The 19,060-nt window shown below is 42.4% G+C and overlaps 1 protein-coding gene across 1 annotated transcript in view; it reads left to right on the forward strand.

The window, feature by feature from the left end:
- The window catches only part of LOC142183045 (heparan-alpha-glucosaminide N-acetyltransferase-like), a 161,798-nt gene that overhangs the window by 52,347 nt on the left and 90,391 nt on the right, over positions 1 to 19,060 (forward strand). The window contains exons 8-9 of the mRNA XM_075257943.1: positions 15,134 to 15,210; positions 17,378 to 17,408. Coding sequence (XP_075114044.1) covers positions 15,134 to 15,210; positions 17,378 to 17,408 — 108 coding nt within the window. The remainder of the gene's footprint in view (positions 1 to 15,133; positions 15,211 to 17,377; positions 17,409 to 19,060) is intronic.

Below are 19,060 nucleotides of genomic sequence, written 5' to 3' on the forward strand. Positions count from 1 at the left end.
AGATGGGGGACATGAATCTGGGGGCAGAGATGGAGGGGGGACATGAATCTGGGGGCAGAGATGGAGGGACATGAATCTGGGGGCAGAGATGTGGGACATGAATCTGGGGGCAGAGATGGAGGGACATGAATCTGGGGGCAGAGATGGAGAGGACATGAATCTGGGGGCAGAGATGGAGGGACATGAATCTGGGGGCAGAGATGGAGGGACATGAATCTGGGGGCAGAGATGTGGGACATGAATCTGGGGGCAGAGATGGAGGGACATGAATCTGGGGGCAAAGATGGAGAGGACATAAATCTGGGGGCAGAGATGGAAGAGGGACATGAAACTGGGGGCAGATGAAGGGTGTATATGAAACTGGGGGAGAGATGGAGGGGGGGCATATAATTTAAGGGTGACTGTAGGAGGACTATACTGTGTGCGGGCACATGAAAAATTAACGAGTGGGCGGAGTCAACACAAAAGTGGGTGGGGCTAAATTTGTCGCGGCGCGCTACGCGCGCTGCACATTTTGTCCCTCTTTCAGTTCTTCAAAAGTTGGGAGGTATGCACTATGACACCTCAGCAAATGATGACAACACCTCTGGAATGCAACTGGGACAGCAGGGGAAGCATGTCTGGGGGCATCTAACAAGCCCAAGTCACAGGTTTACCCCACCATCACAGCCTATCAACTACACAATTTCCACACTCAAAAACCCACTATGAAAGTGGAAAAATACCTGGAAACTTTTTTTCCTCCCCAATTGGATGGACAGAAACCAAATTTTACTATAATGAAACCTTAACAAGCATCCCTTTAAATCACGTTGCCCATGACAACCACAGATGGAATAGGCAATGGGAAATCCAACAGTACCCACCCTGACTGTCATTGTGGATGTGTGTGTGTGATGTGGTAAGACCTTCCAAAATTCACTTTTCTGGCCCTTAACGTGAGCCCTTACAAATTAAGTTAGAGTCCCATAGGCTAAGTTACCAGCAGAGATTGAGGCCCTTTAGGTGACTTCAGCCTTTTATCTGCAGAGTTTTAGGCCCTTTAACTTAGTTGAGCCTTGCACCAGCAGTGTTTTTGGCCCTTGGAGTGAGTTGAGCCTCTAAACAGCAGAGTTTGGTGGAATCAGGGTGGATTCAGCCTAGAAGTATCAGAATTGTCCAACACAGATGGTGGGGGAATATGAGGAGGAATTGTAGAGGTTGAGCGCAGACATGACAATTCATGTTGGGTTGCTTGACACTGGTGGGCACGAAAATGATGGGTCTATCCAGTGGCTGTTCATTTTGATGAAAGTCAGCCGGTCGGCACTCTCAGCTGACAGCCGGCTGCGCTTATCCATGATGATACCACCGGCTGCGCTGAAGACCCTTTCAGATAGCACGCTGGCGGCAGGACAAGACAGCACCTCCAAGGCGTATAGAACAAGGCGGGAGTTTGGCGAGGGGGTGCCATTAACGTGTCCCAGAGCTTAGACAGTATACCCCTTGTGGGTGTGGACCGGACGGCACTTGTTCGCCTCATGGAAGAACTGCCCTCCCTGCCGCCAACGACACTTGATGGAAACATCTCCATCATGTTCTGCACCAATTGCTTGTGTCAGTCATTAATGCGATTGGCCCTCCCCTCTACCGGAATAAAAGACGAGATTGCAAATATCCAGTATTGGTTGCTCTCCATTATTTTGACTACGCGCTTGTCACTTGAAAAGCACCCCAACATGAAGTCAGCCATGTGTGCCAGAGTGTTACTTGGCATGACTTTGCTGCCCCCACCATAAAGGTCACTCTCCATTTCCTCCTCTTCCTCCTCCACCTCCTCCCTTTCGTCCCATCCATGCTGCATGAATGGGACACATTGAACTTCCCCGGTAGCCTCCTGTGTCACAATCATATCATCTGCCACATCTTCATCCTCCTCCTCCTCCTCTGTCATTAAATGCTGTGAAGCGGACAGGTGTGTGGAACTACTCTCCTGCTGTGACGGTTCTGCTGCTATCCCTGACTCCTCAGTGTGATCTGCATTATCCCTGATGGCAATGAGGGATTCTCGCATCACACACAAGAGCGGGATTGTTATGCTCACTAGTGCATCATCACAGCTGACCCTCTTAGTGGACTCCTCAAACACCGTAGGATTTCACATGCCTCCGTTGTCATAGTTCCTGTCCCACCTCCCCTGCGCTGTTATTGGTGCAGAAAAAGCGCCAGGGAAAGTGGGAGGGGAATCGAACTTTAAGTGCATTTTCAACACGGTTTTCGTATGGAATCGAACATTGCAAACAGCGTGATGTCCAATCGAACATGTACTCGATCGAACGCTGTTCGCTCATCTCTAATTACTACTTTTATTAATGTATCAAATTTCCACAATTTCCCAAACTTTTGTTGTTCCTAAACAATCCCTTTAATACTGATATATTCAAGCACAGTGTCCTATGACCTGGTGACATTTTTAATTGTGATGTCACTTCTCTAATTAAATTAGATAGATAATAATGAGCTGTAACTTGTTTCCTTGCTGCCGTCCGCTATATAAATTGTTTATCGAGTCCTACCAGTGGGATCACCGTGATCAGCTCTGCTCGGGGTACGATTTACGACCGTCCATGAATGTGCGGTGGAGAGGCCACCTGTATTTCATAAACCACCTCCTATTTATCACTCATGGAGACAAGAGGTGACGCCAGGAGCCATTTATTGTCTTTCTATATTCATGCAAAACATGCATGATATTAAAATGAATGTCATATAAGTGTACAGGAGATATATGATGATGAGATGGATTCAGCACGTGCCTTGTATACATTCAGTTTCTAATGGTGATATTTGGAGGTTATTGCTCTTGTATATGAAGATAATACGCTGTATAGTGGGTTAGAAGGTAGGACTCTATTGTTCAGACATGGATAGATAGACAGACAGACAGACAGACACAGACAGACAGACAGACAGACAGACAGACAGACAGACAGATAGATAGATAGATAGATAGATAGATAGATAGATAGATAGATAGATAGATAGATTATAACTAATGTGCAGGCTAGAGGACATTTTAGAAAAGTGTCACAAGCTTGAACCAAAAAAAATAACTTGTACTTTGCAAGACAAATGGTGTAAATATAAGGATAAATTCCACCCAGTAAGTCTGGTCTGGTTGGTTTCTATCTACTCCTCCCCACTTGCCTTTCCATCAATGTCTTGAATCCGTATCCCAATACTAATAGCTTTTTTTAGGTTAAGGCTACAAATTGCGGAAAAAATATAAAGGAATCTCGGATTCTCCAAATCACTCCTGGCTTTGGCTCAAAAAAACCTCAAATCTGTTGCAGATCCATATTGGGGAATGAACTTCCTACAAATGCTCGTCTGAGTATCATCCCATGTGAAAGCCTTTAAGACTTCATCTACTGTAATGAATAGACTACCAAAGAATCAAGACAACCCCATATTTGGAGCTTACTTGAGACTATTGGTTGGCACTAGGATTTTTTTTTTTTTAGTTGATTCACAAATAACCTACAATATATTTTGTATGTATTATGTAAATCTCTATTCATAGAAGGAGTGGTAGTTGCGATTGACTAGAGACCGTGCTTTGGTAAAGCTTGCTACCTTTGTATTCTGGAAAGTGCAGACTCCTAGTTGGTGACTAAGACTTGTCACACATTCTGTGACCTTTTCAAACCTTATAACAAGTGTCTTTGTGAAGAGGCGGCTATGGAAGAGCTGGAAGCATTATTAAGAAGGCCAGCGGGAGAGAAGCATGTCATGGAGGCTTGGAACCGAAAATGACCTGCGCCTTGTCATATTCAATTGAGTGGCTTGCTCTGCTCTAAGGCAAGAATCTCAACACTTCCCCTGTGACATTTTATGACGTGTTCAACACAATGTGTCGGATAGGGATTAACACAAATCTTGCCTCTTTTAACCGTAAAATTTCCATTGTAATTAAAAAATCCTGCAACTTCATGTTTTAGTAACATGAAAGAAAAGCTACATCTATACAGGCAGCGTGACGTTATTTGTGATCAATGGACTCAAGCTGTTAAATTTACATAGTGTTCTGCATACTTATTATTCTGTTACATACAACATTGTTTGCACTATTACTCTGGGCTCAACACTCTTTGTCCTCTTGGCGTTTGCACTATGCTGCTAGACAAGCAAGCACGTGCTCTTATACTGCTAGCAGAATACCATTTGATCCTGGTGGCCTATTAAAGTCTGCTTTACTGTCTGCATTGCTCAGCTCTGAGCTCTGTTCCCGTCCACTATGGTGATATATTCCTTCTGTTTAGCCAAATATGTGGAACTATTTTAACTATTCTCCCTCTCTTCCTAAATAATTCTCCCTCTCTCCCTAAATATTCTCCCTCTCTCCCTAAATATTCTCCCTCTCTCCCTAAATATTCTCCCTCTCCCTAAATATTCCCCCTCTCTCCCTAAATATTCCCCCTCTCTCCCTAAATATTCTCCCTCACTCCCTAAATATTCTCCCTCACTCCTTAAATATTCTCCTTCTCTCCCTAAATATTCTCCCTCTCTCCCTAAATATTCTCCCTCACTCCCTAAATATTCTCCCTCACTCCCACCCATTTTCAGGGTTTGGATTTTGGAACCTTCTTATGATGGAAGATAAGAATTCTGTAATATTTACTGTAGTATTTGAATTCATGTCTTCTGTACCAAGGCGAAGAGGCAGCACTCCAGATTAAGAAAAATCAATATGAATTGTTAATCCAAGGCGACATTTTGGTTCTTACAAAAATCTTTCTGGTTTTAGAATCAAAAAGTCTCCCTGGATTAAAGATGACTTAGATTTTTCTTAATCTGGAGGGCTGCCTATTTGGACTTTTTCGGTGAAGGTGCCAGTTTTCCTCTGGATTTGCACCTATTGCTTGTAATGTATATTCTATGTTGGACTTGGATATCTTTGGGCCACAGCGGTGGTGCGATTCTTCAATCAGTTGTACTAAAACTGCTCTTCATTTGCTTCTGTCTTAATTTGCTATGAATTTTTTTTTAATCTTGCACATGACAGGTTCAGGACCGTTCCATGGACAGCTCCCGGGCAGTGAGTACCAATCTGTTCAAAGGCTGTCTGTCACCAGTACCCAGCATATCAATACAGATAGATAGGTTTGGCTCACCGGAATCAAACAGTGTTTTTGTCAATATGCAAATTTTCTCTCCGGTTGGTGGTTCCATTTGGTGATTGAAAGCTTAAACAGAGAAGGTTATCAATCGCTGAGTTCAACTTCCCAATGGACTCCTGAGCTCAGAATGAGCAAGGCTTTCAAGAAACGACAAGAACTCAAAAAATTACATGTCAATCTTCTCCGCATGTACTGCTATATAACATGTCTGCAGGAATGCCTGCTTGTACAATGTGACATATTCCCAGTTCTCTTTAAACATAATAGTATGTCATGAAGTTGGCACCATGCAAGAGTCAGAGCTATCAGGAGAGGATGTCTGCTGCAACACACAGTTGGCATCCTCATTCCAATAGCTGTGCGCAACCGATGGCTTTAAGTGAAAACACCGCACAGCCATTTATCCCTTTAGATGACACTATAAGTAATGAAGTGTTGTCTTAGTGTTTGTCCCCCTAATCAGCTCCACCATGATGTGATTGCAGGGTGCTGATGTGCTGTCATGGTTATGGAGTAGCCTACTGAAGACCCCCATGGCAGTATCTCTACCTTTAATTTTGGAAAGTACAGTACATTGTAATGAAGATGCATTGCAATGTACTATAGTAGCAATCGTACTATCTATTGTTCAAGTCCCAGTATGAGACTAAGTGTAAATAAAAAAAAAAGTTGTGAAGAATAAAATAAGTGGGTGCATGTCTTCAGTCAGGTTTCTCTCTCTGACTGGTAATAGAGAACTACAATGGGAGGGTCTATACGAGTGATGAGCTGTCCTCAGATAATAGCTGGTAACAGAGAATAGTATGTGAATGGTGTATGTCAACGAGGCTATTAAGAGTGAAGACCTTGAAAGCTTCAATTGGATATTATAGGTCATGTGAGTGCTGGTTGTCCTCTGATAATGGCTGATAACAGAGAACAACAGTGAGTGAGTACAGGAATCCTCTGATAATGCTTTAATTTATTGAGGCTACTGAGAATAAAGGACATTCCAGATTCTTTTGGTTAATATGGACCATGTAATGTGATATGGAGGAAGGTCATTGAAGTGGAAGCCAGTGGTGCTATATTTGCTTTTGGAAATGTGTAGGGAACGGTAGGTCCTAGAGAGCTGAAACCCGGTCTAAAATATTTGTAAGCTTAGTCCAGTTCTTTGGCCATCAGAAATTAATTTTCATTAGGGTTGAGCCGATCTTGAGATTTCAGGATTGATTTTAAAATCCTATTTCCATTCATTTTCCAGACGATCGCGATTGTGAAATTTGCTCGATCGCCGATCGGAGTCCAATCTTTTCCGATCCTGATCCTCAACCCTAGTCAATGCTTCTCTACGAGAAAAGTCACTTTTGGGGTTGAGCCGATCTTGAGATAACCTCCGACCTCGATCCCACTGGAAAAGATCGGGATCGGAATTCCGATTGCGATCTTGAAATTTACTCGATCTCCAATCGGAATCCGATCTTTTCTGATCCTGATCGCTCAACCCTAATTTTCATACAAATTTCATATTTATGGTGGTCTGTTAATTATTTGGGTGTTGTATTTGCATCCATTTCATAAGACTCTCGGAATATTGTCTTTCACGCTGTGCCATTGATCTGCCCCTGTGGTGCCATGTTCTATATTACAAACATATGCTAAATGTTTATGTTAAATTTAATGGTAAAAGACCGGTAATGCCCCAGGAAATGGTTGTAGGAACATGTAGGCCCTAGTGGTCATGTGACAAGGGTGGGACAGTGAGCAGTAGTGTCCGGCATGGGGCTGCTTTGACAACCATGTGTGTGTTCATAAATCCAACATATTTAATAATCCAGTTTTTCATTGTATTATGTACAGTTACTGTATTACGCATAGTGGTGTATGTTCTAAACCAGACACCTTCTTAAATAGGTACTGTACATATTAGTGTATATATACACTTAGTAATAAGTCACGGCCGTATCCTCTGTACACTAGTTATATTCAGTTTAATTATAAGTACTTCCAGTGACATATTACAGCGATTGTCAAGAATAGAATGCAATTTCCTCACTTGTAGCTATCATAAAATAGGCCAGATGGTCGGATTTACAAGTAAATGCTCGTCTGCTATGTGATTAAATTTCCTATTGGTACACAATAAGGTAGTAAAACAAAGCTCAAAGTTAAGGAAGATGGTTAATAGTTAAAATAGGCCGAAGTCTTCAGAGATCATAAAAATATAGGTATACAATGTTTTTGCCCATGTGTTGACCCCTGGGTAGGGTAGTAGTCTAAGTTTCATACTGAGTTGTTATGACCTTGTATGTGCTTGGGCCCAGCGCAGATTATATAGCCCATAGGCCCGGTGTAACTCCTAAACTTGGGGGACTGCACGGATAACTAGGGTAATGGGGCAATTGGAATACCATGATAGAGTAATGAATTTGGGGTTATTCAGTATAGAAAAAAAGATGGCTATGGGGAGATCTAATCATAATGTACATGAAGGGACAATGCAAAGACCGTTCTCATGATCTTTCTACTCCAAGGATGGTGATGGTGACAAGAGGGCATCCTGTACCCCTAGAGGAAAGAACATTTCACCAACATCATAGACAGGGATTCAACCACATGGTGTGATGATGATGGATTCATTGTGCAAGCAGGGGCGCACCTTCCATTTGGTGACCTGTTGAAATGGCCCCAGGATGCACCTCGTGGAAAAAACTTTGGAGAATGGCATATTTTTATTGCAATAAGCAGCTGCTGATAATTTTTACTCACCTTCCCATACTCCTGTTCTCAGCCACGCTCCACTGCCACCTCAAGGAGGCACTACATTTACGTCATGGCGCTGAAGAACGCCAGGACACCCTGGAGGTGGCAGTGGAAGGCAGCCAGGACAAGACTGTGGACAGGTAAAGATGATCAGCTGCTACTCGGTGTGGAGATGAAGAAAAGGGGTACCAAAACTTGGTGGTAGGGTGTGTGTAAAAAAGGGGTCATATACTATGTGGGAAGTGGTATAAAAGGGGTTATAAACTGTGTGGAGAGTCATATGCTGTGTGGGAGCCATAAAAAAGGGGGTAAGATACCATGTGGTGGGCCAAAAAAAGGAGGTCACATACTGTGTGGAAAGCCAGAAAAAGGGAGTTATATACCATGTGAGGAGCCAGAAAAATGGGGCTATGTGTCCTGTTGTGGGCCAAAAACGGGTTGCTATACTATGTGGGGGCCAAATAAGGGGATTTTTTAATTGTCAATAGGAGGGGTGTACTTATTAGGGGGTAGGGATGAGCGATTGGGAAAGATTGGATCCCGATCGGAGATCGAGCTAATTTCACGATCGGGATCGCTGGAAAATGATCGAAAATTGGATTTTAAAAACGATCCTGAAATCTCAAGATCGGCTCAACCCTATTAGGGGGCCCTATCATTCAACCAAAGATTGATTGGTATTGTCTCTATAGTCTTAGAAAGAATGGCTGACCAAGTGACTAAAGAAAGTACAGCCCAACTCCGGTCCACAGGTTGTGTGTTGCATGGCGGCTCAGTCCCATTCCTTTAAATGTATCTGATCTGCAACACCAACCTATACCCAAGCACTGATGTGGCACTGTTTAGAATACAGCTATATTTTCCAAATCCTGAAGACCCCTTTAACATCTGCTCCCCGGTTTAGCAAGCACAAGTATGTTTGCAGTTCAAGGATCCGTTTCTCCATTGAGCCTTGTAATGTGTAAATTCTAGTAAAGGACCTGATGAAGGGCCAGTCTTAAGGTAAGATAAACTTACTGCTGCAGTATGACATTCACAGGCTAAGTACTCTTTTAGTTTTATGTATAAAGAACTCTCGGGGGGGGGGGGGGGGGGCGGCGGAAATATATACATAACTTCTTTTTGTCTTCTCCAGCTGGACAGATAGGCTTGTCTAATGGATGTAATGCAGGTCCTGAAGTATTTATCTAAATGTTCCTACTGTCACTCCTCATTTTATTGAAAGAAGAAATTAAACACAGGCACCGAGCTGCTGACAGCCTGCAAGCGCATTAGAAAGCTTCATATTAGATGCACAAGCTTACTTACCACTAATGCTATCTTGAATCAGTCTCTCTGGCATTGTGGCTGACATCTTGAATCAGTCTCTTAGGAGCTGTTGACCATCTTGGATTTCCTCTTGTTGGAATGTAGCAGCCACCTTGGCTGAGTCTGCGGAAGCATCCCATGCTCTATGCCAAATGCCACACAACTTTCCTAATGTGTCTGAATTATCTTTTTGATGGCTAGTAATACATTTAATGAGAGAATATTAATTTAGCCCCTTCAGGCTGCTGCTGTTTTACATTTTTGTGTTTCTTTTTTTTTTTTTTTTAACTCCCTACATTTCCAAAAGCCAAAACTTTGTAGTATTTTCCCATTTACAAGGGCTTATTTTTTGTGGGACGAATTGTATTTCCTTATGGTTACATTCAATGTTCTGGGAAGTTGGAAAAAAATCAGGATGAAGTAGAACTAGAAAAAAGTTGAAAAATTGTGCCATCTTCTTAAAGGTTTCCTTTTTTCAGTCTTCAATGTGTGGAAATACTGAAATGTTTCCTAAATTCTGCAGGGCAACCGCTAGTACTAACCTGTTGTATTGGTATGTAATATGTTTTATAATATTTTTGCACTGCTTATTGTCGGGAGAATATTGAATGGGCCTCCTGGTCATAACTAGACCTATGATCTTCTGGCCAGGTCTCACAACCTTGTTAGAACCCGTACCCCGCAGCCTGGGCATTGCACACTGTGACCCCAGGAAAAACCATGAATAAGTCTTTGGTTCAACCTTGTAATAATCTTTCAGCTGTCGTAGCAATGTTTCACTGCCCCCTGATGACATTTGAGGGGTGATCAAAACCAAAATGGCAGTGCCTATGTGCCGCAATTGATATTTAAGGTTTTTTTATTCGGGTATTTAATGGGTTGACAGCTGCAATTGGTTGAGAAACTGTTGACATCTGTTAGCAGCAGGTTCCTGCTTTGTAATGGAATCCGCTGTAAATACTAGCATGTCATGGTGTTGGAAAGTTTTTGTTTTTTTAACATAACATAAAAGTTATTTTATATGACCTATGATATGATTTTGACCTAAGACCCTACTCACTCTGTCCTGAGTTGAAGGCATGACTACCAGCCAATTCAGAGTAACTGCCATATGGGCTGGGAGTGACAGAATACGGTAATGGTAGCTTGTCTCACTTATCTGGTGACTGGAGCGCCTCCGACATTTGGGAGATGCATGGGGACGATTTGTAGAGTGAACACAATGATCGAGGTGGTCAAACAGATGCTCAATAGTCTGGTGAATTAGGGGGCCAGGGAAGTACTTGATAGTCTTGGTCAAGCTCTTCCAACCACTTTTGGACATTTCTAGCCATGTGACATGATCTGAAGGTTTCCAGAAGACAAGCAACATGTATGGGTATAAGTGATCTGAAAGCACGGATTCATACCCAAATCATTTCAGAGTTCTTCCCACGTGGATGAGTCAATCCAGAATATGCCATAAAAATTTTACCCAGAACATAAGGCTGTTGCCACTAGCTTGTGTTTCTTTCAGCAATGGTTACAGGATACTTGTTCTTTGATGTTTCTAGCCTGACATGTTAATATCCACCCAATCAATTAAGCAAAAAATGTGACCATTTGGAGAATTCAAACTCTTCTGATACTGCCATGAAAATTTCAGTCTTTTTTTTTTCTAATGCACCTTTTGTTGAAATAGGTGCAATGACCAGCTATCTGCTTTGGGTCCCCATAATATTTGCTGAACTGTTGATTTTGACATGTTTGGTAGCCCCTTTATACAGTACATTTCCATGGTGAGCTGCTCTGCTGTAGCATGTTGGTCAGCCCTTGCACACCTTGTAGCCGACATTCACCTCCCACAAAAATCACAGCAGCACAGGCAATCATTTGTATGTCAGGTTGCTTTATGCAGCCTGCCATACCAATGGCAATATTTTTCAATGCATTAGCATTGTAATGCATTGTATTAGTAATCAAACCCCCTGGTGTTCAAGACCCGTAGGGAGGTCTAATAAATGCAAAAAAAAAAAAAAAATTATAAAAAAAATAAAAATTTAAAATCCCCCCTCTTTCCCTAGAACACATATAAAAATACTTAAATTCTGTGAAACAAATACATATTAATTATCCCTGTGTCCAAAAACGCTTAGTCTACAAACCTCCAAAAATATTTTCCCTGTATGGTGAGCAACGTAGAGGGAAAAAAAAATCAAGCATTGAACAGCCATTTTATCCACTGCTTTGCCTCTTGGATAAAAAGTGATCGAAGCAACACCAATTCCCCAAAGTGGTATAACTGAAAGGTACACCTGGTCCTGCCAAAAAAGACACCCCATACATCCCTGTACATGGAAATATGAAGATGGCGACTTTAAGAAAAAAATATTTTCTTGCAAAGTTTTGAATTTTTCTTGATGGGGTGAAATGTAAATAAAGCCATATAATTTTGGTATCCTTGGAATCGTACCGAAACATAAAATACAGGTGACATGTCATTTTGGCTGCAGAGTGAACGCTGTAAAAATGAAGCCCGTAAGAAAATGGTACAAATGCATTTTTTTCTTCAAATCGATCCCATGATAAAAGATACTGTTATGAAGAACAATTCGTCCCGCAAACATTAAGCTACAATACAGCTCTGCGAATGGAAAAATAAAAAATTTATGGGGTTTGGAAAAATGAGTCAAAAACGAAAATTGAAGATTCTTAATAGAATCTGCTTAACATTGTGGTCCAAACACTGTGGCAACATTAGTATGAACTAGAGTTGAGCGCAGGGGTGAATCATGGCTTTCTGCTGCCTGAAGCGGACGTCAGAAAGCCGCCCCCTCCCCCCCCCCGAGGAGGGGGCAGAGCGGAGGGGCGGGGCTGAGCGGAGGGGGGCGGGGCCGAACAAAGCAATCGTCTTTAGCAGGCAGAGAGCAGGCACGGAGAGGACCTGCTCTCTGCCTGAGCGTGAGGGGAGGCTGCTGGAGCAGTGCTGCTCCAGCGGCCTCCCCAATCCACCGCTCAGTGACGGTGACCCTAAGCCAGTCCTGGGCTGGCTTAGGTCAGCAAAAATGACGCCTTCCCTGGCTCTTCAGGTCGCCTCTGGTTGAGCGAGTAGTATTCGATCGAATACCTCGCCGGCATAGGAATGCGTGTAATCGGCCGAACACCATGAGGTTAAATGCATCGAATATTTGGCCGATTACACGCATCCCTATGCCGGCGAGGTATTTGATCGAATACTGCTCACTCAACACTAGTATGAACCAATTAATGTGGAAAAACAACTGGCTTGGCGAGAGGATGGTGGCATGACCTTAAGGTGGGAAGGTTTTAGACAACAAAATACACACACTGGCATGATATATATGTACATCTTATAAACCTGATGTATCTATGTAAATAGGGGGATACATTACTGATCGAGTATAAGGAGTAATTGAACCCATGTCTTAGGCTGGTTTTTAGTGTTGCGTAAACTTCACCTTAAATGACTTTTTTTTCCATTCTGGAATACGTTGCAATAAGTGTCATCCATCCTTACACTATATCATGCGGTCACATTTAATGTGTATTGTCTTCTGGCAGCGAATACATGCGACTAATGATAAGTGAGCTGGGGCTAACAAGCGCTGGGCAATGAGCATGTTTCTTATATGACCTCTTCGAGGACAGTCATGAGATGTAATTGTATGTAATTGTATCTACTCTGTTTACTAGACTTCATCTTCAATGGAATAAAACATAAAACGTTTTCATTAGAAGCCCCGGCGTTACGTCGGTGTAATGCCACAATTTTCACCGGTACCTTTCGAACAAATGACTTAACCTTTGACTGGATTGCTATGGTAACTAATGGATGTTATTATACTAGCGTGCACGATACGACTACAATCGTGTATGACATATTCAGATGATGTCCATTGGATCCTCTGCCTCTATTTGCAGACCATAGTGTATTTAAAGGTAGTCATTGTGAACATGTAATGCTTCCTGTCAAGGAGTCATGTCAGGTCTGACAAGTAGGCCGGTTTTAATCTGTAAATTGCACCAGGCGGGTCTGCTGGGACTCCCAATAATGTGTTTTGATGAGATCTTGCTTCTGAATTTACCCTGAAACCTTAGGATAAAGCGAGCAATTATCAATTAGCTCATCCAAGCTGGCTCGCTGCCTACTGAACGATCTGCAAGCACGTACCGCTAAAAGTAAGGATTACACCGACCCCCTTCTTAATTTGTTTAGACTACCAAGATACTATTCTGAGTTTCCATAAGAATTCATTAGTAATCTCACGGTGGAGAAAGTTTTTAGTTAATGCTCCGTAATTGAGAAATGAACATTATTTTTCACATGGGCCGGATAATTTCATTGATTTGCTGAACATACTTCCCTGGATACGAAGAACTAATACTGTTCTCTGGGGAATGGCAAGTATTAGGATAGAAAATCAGACTCTAAGTCTGGCTCTAGACAAAGACTTCAGTCTCATGTTTAAGGGGCAGCCAGTGCCCCAAGACCTCAGGACTCAGGAGTAAGGTTGAGCGATCGGAATCGGAAAAGATCGGATCCCGATCGGCAATCGAGTAAATTTCACGATCGCGATCCGAATTCCGATCCCCATCTTTTCCAGCTGGATCGAGGTCGGAGGTTATCTCAAAATTGGCTCAACCCTAAAAGTGACTTTTCCCATAGAGAAGCATTGACTAAGGTTGAGGATTGGGATTGGAAAAGATCGGATTCCGATTGGCGATCGAGCAAATTTTACAATCTTGATTGGAATTGGGATTGGCTGGAAAATGAATGGAAATTGGATTTTAAAATCGATCCTCAAATCTCAAGATCGGCTCAACCCTACTCAGGAGGCACAGTGCCATTTAGGTATAGGCAATTTAGGCATAAGATAGAAGCATAAAGGATAGCACCACCTGGATAGCAACATACATTGCTGGTATGTTGAAGGTCTCAAACATAATCTGGGTCATTTTTTCACGGTTAGCTTTGGGGTTTAATGGAGCCTCTGTGAGAAGGTTTGGGTTCCTCTGGAGCCATATGTAATACATTGTAGAAACTTGGATGCCAGATCTTCTCCATGTCATCCCAGTTTGTGATGATGCAATGTTCAGTAGGGTACTTCAGTGTAAGGAAGCTCCCTCGTAACCGCAAGCTGCCAGCTCTCCCGACTAGCAGACGAGCCTGCAGCAAATCAACGCTGGTTTTGCAACAGGCTTGTCCTTGCTAGTTGGAAGAGAGCTGGCAGCTTGCTGTTACAAGGGAGCTGACTTTTTTTCCTAGGAATGAATTGACCAGCATTGATTGGCCAGTGTACAGCATTTGGCCAATCAACACTGGTTCTGCCGGAGGCTCATCTGTGAGGAGGCAGAGTCTAGGATCGGACCACAATGGAGACTGCTGTGGTCCGATCTTAGACTCTGCCTCCTCACAGATGAGCCTTCGGCAGAACCAGCGTTGATTGGCCGAATGCTGTACACTGGCCAATCAACGTTGGTCAATGCATTCTTATGAGAAAAAGTCAGCTCCGTCGTAACAGCAAGCTGCCAGCTCTCCTGACTAGCAAGGACGAGCCTGCTGTAGAACCAGCATTGATTGGCCAAATGGTATACAGTGTATAGCATTCGGCCAATCAACACTGGTTCTGAATCGAATATTTACTGCGAATAGCTAGTAGTATTCGATCGAGTACGAATATTTCAAATACCGTAGTATCCGATCGAATACCTACTCAATCGAATACCACTCGCTCATCTCTAATGGCTACCTGCTAGGGAAAAAAGGATGTCACGGCTTTATATCGCTATTCATCATCATGGGTTGGAGTCTGCTAAAGATAGCAGAAGTTGTAGGGTTGTCTCTTCTCCGGAGTCTGCCTTTATAACTGGACTTCATTTACTAAATGAAAATTGACTTAAAAATGTATGTTCTTTCTTGCCAGCTTCTCCTTGACTATAATGGTGTTTGTCAACTATGGAGGGGGCGGCTACTGGTTCTTCCAGCACGCTCCTTGGAACGGTAAGCAAAACGTCCCATAAAAATGTAATCAAAACAGCCCCCACATCTTAAAAAAAACCTTTTAAGCAAATCAGCAATCTCCTTATTGATCCATAAGAGAAAAGGAATTAATATGGACCACCATCTGCTTAGTAGGTAGGGGGATTTAACAATGAACTCTGCCTTAACTTCATAAAAGCCACTTCGACAAATCAGCAGGACGGTATTGATCCTAAAATAAGCTGCAGATTGCTAAATGTATTTTCTTGCTACACCATGGGACATTATTTTCTTGATAAAGAATTTATTTGTTTAACCTCTGCAATGCCATGGCTTTGTTTTTGGAAGTGCTTTCTTTAGATCACTACTTTTATGGCTCTATCTATAGGGATGAAAGTTGTACAAAATCCACCTTTTGTCCACAGATTCTTTTTTTTGCAAATGTTCTGTCAGTGGGGGTAAAACTGATGCCAAGTGTTATCTAAAAAATAGCATTTTCTTGAAATCGAGTTAATACCATTAGATTCTAGAAGTTTTAAAGGGATCTTATCATTCAATCATTTTTTTTTCTAAGTAACACATCGGAATAGCCTTAAGAAAGGCTATACGTCTCCTACCTTTCCTTGTCTTCTTCACGCTGCTGTTTGCCTAAAATCCCGGTTTTTCTCAGTATGCAAATGAGTTCTTTCGCAGCACTGGGGGCGGGCCCCAGTGCTCAAACAGCACTGGGACGTCCCCAATGCTGCGAGAGAACTCTCCAGCTCTGCCTCCATCTTCTTCTGGAACAAGGTCTTCACCGCGTCTTCTTCCGGTGGCGGCTTGTAACTTCTAGGCCTCAGGCCTAGAGCAAGCCGACTGCGCTTGCCCATAGGCCACGAGAAAATGGCTGCTTCCAATACTATGTAAGCGGCCATTTTTCTTATGGCCGCCACTATTCTGCTGTTACATTATGTCTTATACTCCAGTCACCTCTAGAGCTGCAGTCACTATTCTGCAGTTACATTATGTCTTATACTCCAGTCACCTCTAGAGCTGCAGTCACTTTTCTGCTGTTACATTATGTCTTATACTCCAGTGACATCTAGAGCTGCAGTCACTATTCTGCTGTTACATTATGTCTTATACTCCAGTCACCTCTAGAGCTGCAGTCACTATTCTGCTGTTACATTATGTCTTATACTCCAGTCACCTCTAGAGCTGCAGTCACTATTCTGATGTTACATCATGTGTTATACTCCAGTCACAGCCAGTTCTGCTACATCTCATATGTAGCAGGGTTCAGCACACACTCAGTTCTGCTGCTTCTGAGGGTGTAGCAGAACAGAGCGTGCGCTCAAAGCTGCTACATCTGAGATCGGACCAGAATGGAGACTGCTGTGAACCGATCTTAGACTCTGCCTCCTCCGGCAGAACCAGCGTTGATTGGCCAAATGCTGTACTCTCTATGGCATTCGGCCAATCAACGCTGGCCAATGCATTCCTATGGGAAAAAGTCAGCTCGTGCATATCGCAAGCTGACAGGGATCCTGACCAGATAGAGCCCCAAAGAGCTGGGTGAGTAACATTCCCACCTAAATAAAGGTAATTCCTAGCTAACCCTGCCTGTAGATCTGTCCCTGTCTCACAGTCACATAGTTCACAGTCTCATATGAACCGGATATTAAATCCACCATTCGTATAAATTGGAGGTCACCTGACTTAGCCAGCCAATTACTTTTTCCGATTTTTTTCTGATGCCTCCATTGTCGTAGTTCCTGTCCCACCTTCCCTGCGCAGTTATTGGTGCAAAAAAAGCGCCAGGGAAGGTGGGAGGGGATACAAATTTTTAGTGAGTTTGCTACCTGGTTTTCGACTGGAATCGAACATCTCAAACAGCCTGATATCCGATCGAACATGTACTTGGTCAAACGCTGTTTGGACATCTCTACTTGTAATCCATGGTCAGGTGCTGAGTATTGGCAGCTGTCACCTTCTGCTGGTGGCCATGTGACCATGGACTTCAGACAATTCCACACAGTAAAAGGGACGAGTACAATGAAAGCAGTTTATTTGCCAGTTTTCTTTGCAGATTATATATAATCTTGGTCAGGGGAGGGGGATATGTTTTTCTGCACATGATAATATCTATTGTAGAATTAAATAATATTTTCTACATAATACATTTTACAACTGGACCTCTCCATTTTAGGACTAACTGTTGCAGATTTGGTTATGCCATGGTAAGTACTTCACTTCTGTATTAGTACTTCAAAAAGGTGTCACTAAACCTTCATGCAAAATCACTTACATAATTTACCCCCCATCCCTAATTGCTGGCGCATATGGATTCATTCTGCCATTCTGGATGGTGACGATCGCTGCTGTGCAGCTTCAGAGTCTGGAGATCTCTAAATGAGTAGTGAGATCTTACATGGTGACACAGGTTGCTGCTGTAGGGGTTGTGGGAAGGACCGTAGAATGCCAGAAATTTGGAATCATGTCACTCAACCAACTCATTTGCATGTCTCTGTTGCTCTTTTTATCACTATTTTAACAACGTAAATTAAAATTATTAAATCATGAAAAAAAGGCCTAATGACAAATAAAAAATGTAACAGAAGGAGAGAAGGGAGCTGTGTGATCATCTTCTCTCCTTCTATCATATAACCTACAGTATATATCACAGAGCTCAGCTTCTCACCTCTATCATATCATATAACCTATATATCACAGAGCTCAGCTTCTCTCCTATAACCCTATATATCACACATCTCAGCTTCTCTCCTCTGTCATATAACCCTATATATCACACAACACAGCTTCTCACCTCTATCATATAACCATATACAGTATATCACAGAGCTCAGCTTCTCTCCTCTATCATATAACCCTATATATCACACAGCACAGCTTCTCACCTCTATCATATAACCATATACAGTATATCACAGAGCTCAGCTTCTCTCCTCTATCATATAATCCTATATATCACAGAGCTCAGCTTCTCTTCTCTATCATATAACCCTATATATTACACAGCTCAGCTTTTCTCCTTCTATCATATAACCTACAGTATGTATCACAGAGCTCAGCTTCTCACCTCTATCATATAATCCTATATATCACAGAGCTCAGCTTCTCTCCTCTATCATATAATCCTATATATCACAGAGCTCAGCTTCTCTCCTCTATCCTATAACCCTATATATCACACAGCTCAGCTTCTCTCTCTACTTGCTGTCAGGTATGGCAGTATAAATCACCTGACATGTTTTTCATTATCAATTATGTAGATCACAATGACAATGTCTGGAATGGTCACTGGACCCTTTTACTCCAATTTATTTTTTTCAAGCCAATGATGTGGTGGTATCCATTTGACTTCTAACTAAATAGTTTGAGTTCTTTCTATGTCTTCAGGTTCATGAATACCATTCAGAGTCATACTCATGTCTATTACTTTTAGACCTATATGGTCACAGAGGGAAAACTGCTTCCAGAGCAGAAGTCAGTCTGTGGTTGTGCACATTGTATCCTTGACCTATGGATATTATCAAACCTCTTAGGGACCTAGAAATCTGCTTACAAATGGAGATGGGAAGGCTGCCAGTCATTTTTTGAGGGGTTGGAATAAGAAGAATGCCAAAAATGCCGAGCTTTCATCTTCCACTTTAATGACTAGAAATATGACACAAGAGAGGAGTCCTTTCTGTATGATTGCGGTTATACAATAAACAGCATTAAGTCAATAATGTGATTGCTGTTGATTGAATGGGTCAGTCGGAGAATTATTACCCACTTTGCAACCCATTAACATCTAAGCGCACATTACAGGGACAGGCCTGCCACTTTAGAAAGTTGCTTACTTCAATGTAATGTAGAAACATTTAAC

This window comes from Leptodactylus fuscus, chromosome 10 (assembly GCF_031893055.1).
Source record: "Leptodactylus fuscus isolate aLepFus1 chromosome 10, aLepFus1.hap2, whole genome shotgun sequence".
Taxonomy (NCBI): Eukaryota; Metazoa; Chordata; class Amphibia; order Anura; family Leptodactylidae; genus Leptodactylus; species Leptodactylus fuscus.